We start from the raw sequence: 9624 nt of genomic DNA on the forward strand, positions 1-9624 counted from the left end.
TATATTGATATGCTTGCAATTCTTCGGGCATGGCTGTTGTGGCCATTGGTTCTGAGCCATCCATAGCTCTTGCGGCTCTATCCCATGCTGCTTGTGGGAGTTGAACCCTAACACGTGGTGTAGGCCCAACATATTTGCTGCCTAGACCTCGTCGTAAATCAGAGGGATCAACGTATGGATTTCCCAAATCGTCGAAAGCCTCAGATGTTTCCTCCTGATCTCGGCTTGGCTCTCCGATGGCGTAAATCTAATGATATTTTGTATTCAGATCTCTGCTGGGTTTGGTGACACCATCGTAAAGATTGGTGAAGACCTTGCCCACTATGGTGGATTTGTCGATGAAGTTGAAGCTGTCGACACTGCTTGAGTCATCGCTTATATAGGAGTCCGCGGATGACTCGAAGGACATGTCGCTGAAGATCTTGGCGAGCTTTTCGCTTGCCCTGGTGCTGATGAAGCGTGGCGATGAAGTCTCCTCTTCGCCTGACTCGATTGACGACGTGAAGTTCGAAAAATCAGAATCGACCGCCAATAATCCCGACGAGATCGGAATTTCGAGACGATACGCTCCCTCCTTCTCGACGCGAAAGTGGAATCTTCCGAACGTCATCTCCATAGGCTCCTCCAGATACGCATATGCATCCAAACGGGAGGGCGGGTGAGGAACAAAATCGACAGGACCAGTTGCGATCTGTTTACCTCGATCCATCGCGTTGCTTGCTGTTGATGAAGTCGATGACCTTGAACGTGCCATCGAGATCAGATCCTTGACGCCTCTAATTCCCACAGACGGCGCCAATTGACAAGGGATTAACTTGTCAATGCCTACGGGTTGTAGACTAGGGTTTAGTTAGAAGTAGAGGGCAAGTAGATCTCGAAGGTTTCAGCCGAAAAGTACTCGACGATATGAAAACTAGGGTTTGTGAGACAATGATTCGATGCTATCTTTGTCCCTCGACTCCCCCTTATATAGGAGGTGGAGCCGAGGGATTCGTATTGTACAAGTTACAGAGTCCGGGAGGGTTTCCAACTCATCCCGCAAGATTACAAATATTATCTCCTAATACAACTCTAGCTTTCCTCAATAACAACTTGGGCTTGTGATTCTTCTTATTCTTCGAGTCGTGGGCCTTCAGTAAACCCCGGGTACTATCTTCGGCAGGCCCATTGGGGATGCCTATGTCAATGTGTGCACCAAGTTCCACGAGGTAGTAGTGGCAGAATGAGGGGCAACTGAACTCGTTGGGAACACGAGCAACCACTTGGTATTGAGGGCACTGAGGGTACACCTGCACGAGCAACCCCGTCCCCTTTCCGATGCCGAAAAGCATGCCTCGGAACGGCAAGGCGGTCCAACGATCATGACCTAGATGGCTTTCGAGGTTCATCGTAGATCGCCACCGGGACAACAGGGAACCAGACGACGACGGTGATCGAGGCGTGGGATCAACAGACCCTCGGCTCCATTGGCTTGAGTGCTTGACCAGGTCGCGGAAGATGGGCGCGAGTGGTGGGAGGTCCACGAACGCATGGTGAATGGGTGCAGAAAAGTGGACGGCGGTGGTGGCCTTGTTGAGCAAGATGAGGAGGCCGTCAGTGAAGCCGATGGTCTAATGGTTCTAGAGCTCGGGCAGGCGGACACGGAGGCGATGGCCGGTGGACGTGTGCACAAAGGTGATCTTGCAGGTGTATGTCGGGTGTACTGTCGCCGTCGCAGAGGGCCACCCAGCCGCGAGGACGGAAGCGGGCTTCCTGCAGCGTGGAATCACACGGGATGGCGCCGGAAATTACAACCAGATCCCACTAAGAGCATCTCCACCACCCCCCCCCCCCATAGCGCCCAGATAGCATTTTGAAGGGCGGCAGAGAAAATGGGCTCGCACCGATGCGCCCCAAATGGCGCCGGCAAATTTTCGAGCCCAATAGAATCGCCGGCAACCCCGTGTCGGCCCCTTCGCCAAGGGGGCGAATCGGGCACGCCGGCACCTCGCGGCACGTCTGAAAATGAGCGTGGGCTCCGCCTGGCACCGATTTCCCACCTCCTACACACGCCCAAGCCGACTCCCACCCCTCTAGATCGCCACCGTCGCCATCGCCGCCGCGCCCCCTGCTTGCAATAGACACCGCCGACTGTGTAGGAACCGCCGTCCATCGACACGGCCACCACCCCCTCGACCGGCGGCCGCTGTTTCTTCCAGAACAAAGCTCGCCGCCACCGCGATAGTATCGCCCCGCCCGCAAGGTGTTCATCTGATTGCCGCGATGGACAGCGACGATGAGATGATGCTGCAGCTGTTCACGGAGGAGCAGAACGCTCAGGTTGTTCGGCGGCAACAGCAGCAGCTGATTCTGAAGAACATGTTGCGCGTTCGCTAGCTGATTCTCAAAGCCAGGCAAGAGGAGGAACATCAACCGGCATCGTGAAGCCAGCGCAATGCTGCTTGACGCCGACTACTTCAACGACGACACGACTCATTCGCCGAAGGAATTTTGGCCCCGGTTTAGGATGAACAAGGAGCTGTTCTTGACGATTGTCCACGGCGTTAGGGAGTACGACAAGTACTTCATGGCCAAGAAAGATTGCACAGGTTTGTGGGGCTTCACCTCAATTCAGAAGTGCACTGCTGCAATGCGTTGTCTTGCATACGGAGCTCCTCCAGATACAACCAATGACTACCTACAGATGGTAGATTCGACATGTACAGAGAATCTCTGCAGGTTCTGCCGAGCCGTCATAGCGGTGTTTGCTAAAGACTATTAGAGAGCACCAAGACAAGATGATACAGCTCGGATCCTGCAAAAGAATGCAACAAGAAGGTTTCCTGGGATGCTCGAAAGCATTGACTGTATGCATTGGGGCTAGAAGAATTGCCCTTTTGCTTGGCAGGGGATCTACAAAGGGCATACTGGTGAGTGAAGTGTCATTCTTGAGGCGGTGGCAGACCAGGAGCTTTGGATTTGGCATGCATTTTTGGCATGGCAGGAACAAACAATGATATCAACGTGCTGCAGCGCTCTCCGGTGTTTGCCAGGCTAGCTGAGGGACAAGCTCCTGCCGTGAACTTTGAGGTAAATGGCCACGCATACAACTGATGGGATTCGTAGCATAGAAAACAAAAAAATTCCTACCGCAAGAACGAAAACCAAGCCTAGATGCAATCTAGAAGATAGGAGCAACGAGAAGATCATGAGACTAACCCTCGAAGATTTCCAAAGCCTACGAGATTAGATCTCGTTGTTGCAAAATATGATCACTTGCCGCTTTCAAAAGCGCGTAGAAGATCTTGACGGTGCCACAGTCGGGCAGCACCTCCGTACTCGGTCACACGTTCGGTGTTGATGAAGACGTCCTTCTCCCCGTTCCAGCGGGCAGCGGATGTAGTAGATCCTCCTCGGAATCCCGCCAGCACGACGGCGTGGTGACGGTGGTGGTGTAGATCTCCGGCAGGGCTTCGCCGTAAGCGCTGCGGAAGAAGAAGGAGGAGGCAGTAGCTAGGGTTTGGGAGAGGGGGAGCTAGGGCTGCGACTTGTTCAGCTCTTGGGGCTCCCCTTGCCCTCCTTTTATAGGTGAAAAAGGTCCTTGGGTCGTCCCAGACCTGCCCCCAAAGTTTGGGAGAGTTCCGGTAGGTTTCTGTCAGCCGAAACCTACTAGAACTAGGACTCTTTTGCCAAATCCGAATCCGCCTTAGGGGAAACTTCTTAACCCTTAAGGAAAACATGGATACACCTATTATGGAACCCTCCGGACTTCCTTAGACAGCTCGGGTCGTCCCGAACACTTCCGGAACCTTCCACAATATTCTGGACTATTCTGGTCCTTCCAAAACCTTCTAGAAGCTCCGGTCAAAACACCGGACTTTTTCCAAACCCCGAAAAAATGACTTCCCATATATGAATCTTATTCTCCGGACCATTCCGGACCTCCTCGTGATGTCCTAGATCCCATCCGAGACTCCGAACAAAACTTCGAACTTCATTCCATATTCCACATCTACTTAAAACGACATCAAACCTTAAGTGTGTCACCCTACGGTTCGTGAACTATGCAGACATGGTTGAGACTTCTCTCCGACCAATAACCAATAGCGGGATCTGGAGATCCATAATGGCTCCCACATATTCAACGATAACTTAGTGATCGATTGAACCATTTACATACGATACCTATTCCCTTTGTCTCGCGATATTTTACTTGTCCGAGGTTTGATCATCGGTATCTCTATACCTCGTTCAACCTCGTCTCTGACAAGTACTCTTTACTCGTACTGTGATATATCATCTCTTATGAACCATTCATATGCTTGCAAGCTAATTAGACGACATTCCACCGAGAGGGCCCAGAGTATATCTATCTGTCATCAGGATGGACAAAATCCCACTCTTGATCCATATGCCTCAACTCATACTTTCCGAATACTTAATCCCACCTTTATAACCACCCATTTACGCAGTGGCGTTTGATGTAATCAAAGTACCCTTCCGGCATAAGTGATTTACATGATCTCATGGTCGAAGGACTAGGTAACTATGTATCGAAAGCTTATAGCAAATGAACTTAATGACGTGATCTTATGCTACGCTTAATTGGGTGTGTGTCCATTATATCATTCACTTAATGACATAACCTTGTTATTAATAACATCCAATGTTCATGATCACGAAACCATGATCATCTATTTAATCAACAAGCTAGTTATACAAGAGGCTTACTAGGGACTCCTTGTTGTTTACATAACACACATGTATCAATGTTTCGGTTAATACAATTTTAGCATGGTATGCAAACATTATCATAAACACAAAGATATATTATAATAACCATTTTATTATTGCCTCTTGGGCATATCTTCAATAGTCTCCCACTTGCACTAGAGTCAATAATCTAGTTTACATATGTAAAGATATAACACCCTGGCCTTCTGGTGCTTTATCATGTTTTGCTCACGGGAGAGGTTTTAGTCAACGGATCTGACATGCTCAGAAACGTATGTATTTTGCAATTCATTTGCGTCTCAACGCATCACTCATTTTCCAAATGAGTCGGCATTAAATATGTTTGGTCTTCTGGTGGAACCTTAATTCCGCGGTCTGAAATATGTCACTAATATTGTCACACACAATATAGCTTCAAAGTTCTGACACTATCGGAACTACACCAAGTTCTCAAAGAACTTCTTGACTTAATATCCTCAGTCATTGTCAAAACAATGACATACTCTGCCTTCATTTGTAGAATCCGTCACAATATTTAGAACTCATCTAAATCTAGCATAGATTTCATCTAGCTCATTGTGCTACCTTTTAATCAACACTTATCCTAATTGAGATTTGAAATTCATTTTTATATGTGACCAAACTAATATCGGTGCAACACCTTACAGCGATTTGTTTGTCATTACCCCATATAAATATATATATATATCCTTGGTTCTTCTAAAGTACTCAAGGATATTCTTACTGTTGTCCAATAATCATCACATGAATCATTCTGGTATATGCTCCTAACTTTTTAGAGCACAGAACATCTGATTGTGTACATTTTATTCGTGATCTAAAATCAGTCATGTGGCTTTACTCATTGAGTGTCAAATATACTCAAGTCTTGTTAAACATTCACATGACAAGAATATTTTCTTAATATTTCTATATTGAACTACTTCAATATCCATTCTATGTACTTTGACTTAAACTTATTATGTGTTTCAATCTATCTTCATAGATCTTGACACTAAATATGTTTCGGTCCATATCCTTTCATTGAAGTTAATTCTCAATGAAACCTTTTTAATCAAGTATATAATCACATCATTTATAACTAACTATATGTCATCTACATAAAGTATTATAAATATGTCTAAGCGCTCCCACTTAATTTCTTGCAAATGCAAGCATCTTCATCGTTTCTGATAAAATCAAAAACTCTTTGACTATTTCATCCGGTGAAGATTCCAACTCTGCGATACTCACTTCATCCAATTGAAGTTCGTATACCTATCTAGTATTCAACGGACTAGCAAAACTCTTGGTTGTATCTTGTATACACCTTTAATACACCCTTCTGTTAAGTAATGTATTTTGCCATCCTACTTTCATATCTCATAAAAGAAATATGTAGCGATTACTAGAATAATCCACATAGACTATAAGCATTGCTATGGAAGATCGAATCTTATCGTAGTCAATTCTTTGAACTTTGTCGTAAACAACTTTTCAACAAGTCAAGCTTCTTCAAGGATATTTCATCCAAGTCCATCAATTTTATAGATCCATTTTACTTTCAAAATGTATTCATCTATCTTGGATTTCATGGCGTATAGCCATTTTAACGGAGTCAGGGCCCATCATAACTTCCTTGTTTGCAGTTGGTTTATCATTGTTCAAAAAAAAAATCCTTTGTCCACAAATCATTTATTTGATCCCAAAGTAAACCATACCTACAAGGTTCAATAGGTACTTTGATCTCCATGACTATAACATTTTGTAGACATGGAAGCCATGATCGTCGTGGCCGCTTCCGAAACCAATTCCGATGTTGCGCTACTCTGATCATTATGCTCAGGTTCATAAACCTTATCAAATTCTATTGTCCTCCCACTCAAATACTTCGCTAGAAACAATTTCTTGGAAATAAATAAGAAACATCGACAAACACTTTTGTCTTTGTATCCATAGTGGAAAGAATTCCCAATCAATACTTTGGGATAACCAACAAAGACATTCATCCGATTTTGGTTGTAAACTCTTAGACCAAAATTTAAAGAAAGGACTATTAGGGTTTATACCCATGTCATAACTCGTATGGTGTCAACGGATCATGATGATGCTCTATTCAGTATAAAAGCGGTAGTCACTAAAGCATAATCCACAAAAATATAATGGCATCAATATTTTATCTCATCATTGATCCAACAAGGTTTGGATACATCTCTCGGATACTCCATCATTACTATGATACTACAAGAAACGTGAGTTGTAGAACAATTTCATAACTCTCTTAGATGTTCGCTAAAAACTCGTAATTCAAATATTTCCACCATGATCCAATCATAGATATTTGACTTTTCTATTACGATGATTTCCACTTCCTGCTGAATTTTATTTGAATCCATTCAAATGTTTCAAACTTCTTCCTTATCGAATATATCCACATTTATATACTCAATTCATTGTTGGAAGTTTTCATGAAGTAGAAGAATATCCCGCACACAACTATGCCCAGTGAACCACATACATCATCATGTATGTTTCCACTAAGTTAGTTGCCCGTTCAACTCTTGGCCTATGAACGGTATTTTAGTTATTCTCTTTTAGAAAAGATTTGCAAGCGCCAAACGATTCAAAAATCAAATGACTCCAAAAATCCATTTGCATGGAATTCCTTCATGCGTTCCTCTCTAACATGACCTAAATGGCGGTTCCACAAATAAGTGGAATTCAAATCATTTGCCTTATGGCATTTTAGCGACAGTGTTATGTATGTGTGTTTTCACCATTAAGATTTATAATAACTTATCCATCGTACATGGAGTAATGTCATAACTTGAACAACTCATTGTTTTCATTTGACCAGAGCAAAATAACAATTATTAAGTTCTTTATTATAAATTCTAAGGGCTAGGTAGAATGCCAACGACAAACATAATAACACCTTATTATATTCCAGACGTGCATTATTACCATATTCCTTATCAGTCACTTAGGCCATCGTATTCTTGTATTGTGTTGTATTGTATGACATCTCATACCAACCAATCTGGTACAAATACCCAAGAATTTTATTATGTGACCAAACTAGGAATACATTCATAACATGTATACCATTTATATATACACCTGAGCTAGACTTTCTAGTCTTTTTCTTTCTTTCTGCCAAAATATCTTTTGTAGTTTCTCTTTTAGCTTTCCTCATTCTCAGAAAACACTTCACCTTCAATAACTTCTAGGTTTGTTGGTCAAATACCAATAACCTTGAGGTTCTTACTTTGAAGTTGATCATCATATGACAAGTGTTTTAGATTTCACTATTAGTAACTTTGTAATATGATGAACAATTTCACTCATAATTTTATCCATCATATCATGACGACTTTCCGAGACCATGTCTGTACATGCTAGGCTCGTAAAGTTTAACCTCAGTATTCGCATGTGCAAATCTGGCTTCCACCCGTTGTATGCACACGTAGAATCTATAACACCCGATCATCACGAGATGCTTCAAAACGACAAATCTTAGCAACGGTGCATACTAAGGACGATCACTTCATGGATATGCGAATATCGTTAGTGCCCCAGTAGTTGGAGGATTGGGACGCCTTGCGTCTTCAACCTTCGTACATTCCCATAAAACTTATGAGTTTATGTAGTCTCACCAAATTATATTCTATCACCTTGCAATAAGGTCTTAGATATCACATATATATCATACCTTGCTTATTTCTGAAAACAAAATTTCCAGCTCCTTACTTTTCAAACAGATTTGAACTTCAACTTTCACGGAGACAAGATGACTTTAGGTACTAATTGAAACCATAGCTCTTTGAATCAACAATGTGAGGTTTACTAAAAGTTTGCAATAGGACTTAATCATTTCTTGATTCTTTAACAATACGGTACCAATCTGTAAAGTTTCTTGTCAGACTTAACAGTATTTCTATCTCAATTAAAAGACTAGCGCATGGTAGAAAACGGATGCCAATACTACAAAATTAATTCAAAATACTACTCAGACTATGTTCATGATAATTAGTTCATGTTCTAATCTAATTACTAATGAACTCCCACTTAATACAACATCCCTCATAGTTGTTAAGTGGTACACGATCCAAATCCACTACACCAAAACCGATCATCACGTGAGATGATGTAGCTTCAATGGTGAACATCAACATGTTGATCATATCATCCATATGACTCGTGTTCAACCTTTTGGTTTCCGTTGTCCCGAGGCCATGTCTGTACATGCTAGGCTCGTCAAGCAAACCCAAGTATTCTGCGTGTGCAAACATGGCTTACAACCGTTGTATGTGAACGTAGAGTCTATCACATCCGATCATCACGAGATGCTTCGAAACGACGAACTATAGCAACGGTGCATACGAGGGAGAACACTTTATTATCTTGATATTAATGTGAGGGATCATCTTATAATGCTACCGTCGCGATCTAAGCAAAATAAGATGCATAAAGGATTAACATCACATGCAATTCATATGTGATATGATATGGCCATTTAGTCTTTGCGCCTTTGATCTTCATCTCCAAAGCACGGACATGATCTCCATCATCAACGGGCATGATCTCCATCATCGTCGGCGTAGCGTCAAGGTTCATGGCTTCGTCTTCATGGTTGTTCACCTCATGTAGCAACTATTACAACTACTTTGAAATAATACTACAACATGAAATATAAAGACAACCATAAGGCTCCTGTCGGTTGCCACAATACAATAATGATCATCTCATACATATTCATCATCATATCATGGCCATATCACATCACCAAACCCTGCAAAAACAAGTTAGACGCCTCTAATTTGGTTTGCATATTTTACGTGGTTTAGGGTTTTCGAGTAAGATCCAATCTACCTACGAACATGAACCACAACGGTGATACTAGTGTTGTCA

The 9624-nt window shown here is 42.9% G+C and overlaps 1 protein-coding gene across 1 annotated transcript; it reads left to right on the top strand.

The window, feature by feature from the left end:
- The first annotated feature begins 2262 nt into the window (after window positions 1-2262).
- On the top strand, window positions 2263-2761 carry LOC127304082 (uncharacterized). Its single transcript, XM_071821065.1, has 2 exons — window positions 2263-2319; window positions 2390-2761. The coding sequence occupies exons 1-2, from the start codon at window positions 2263-2265 to the stop codon at window positions 2759-2761; spliced, it is 429 nt and encodes a 142-aa protein (XP_071677166.1).
- The last annotated feature ends 6863 nt before the right edge of the window (window positions 2762-9624 follow it).

The sequence above is a fragment of the Lolium perenne genome, chromosome 5 (assembly GCF_019359855.2).
Source record: "Lolium perenne isolate Kyuss_39 chromosome 5, Kyuss_2.0, whole genome shotgun sequence".
NCBI classification, from domain to species: Eukaryota; Viridiplantae; Streptophyta; class Magnoliopsida; order Poales; family Poaceae; genus Lolium; species Lolium perenne.

Excerpts from the sequence above, each read along its gene's own strand:
- LOC127304082 (XM_071821065.1), top strand. The coding sequence starts at position 2,263 with ATGGACAGCGACGATGAGATGATGCTGCAGCTGTTCACGGAGGAGCAG. Across the intron at positions 2,320-2,389 it reads CGGAGGAGCAGAACGCTCAG|CCAGGCAAGAGGAGGAACAT; the intron begins GTTGTTCGGCGG and ends TGATTCTCAAAG.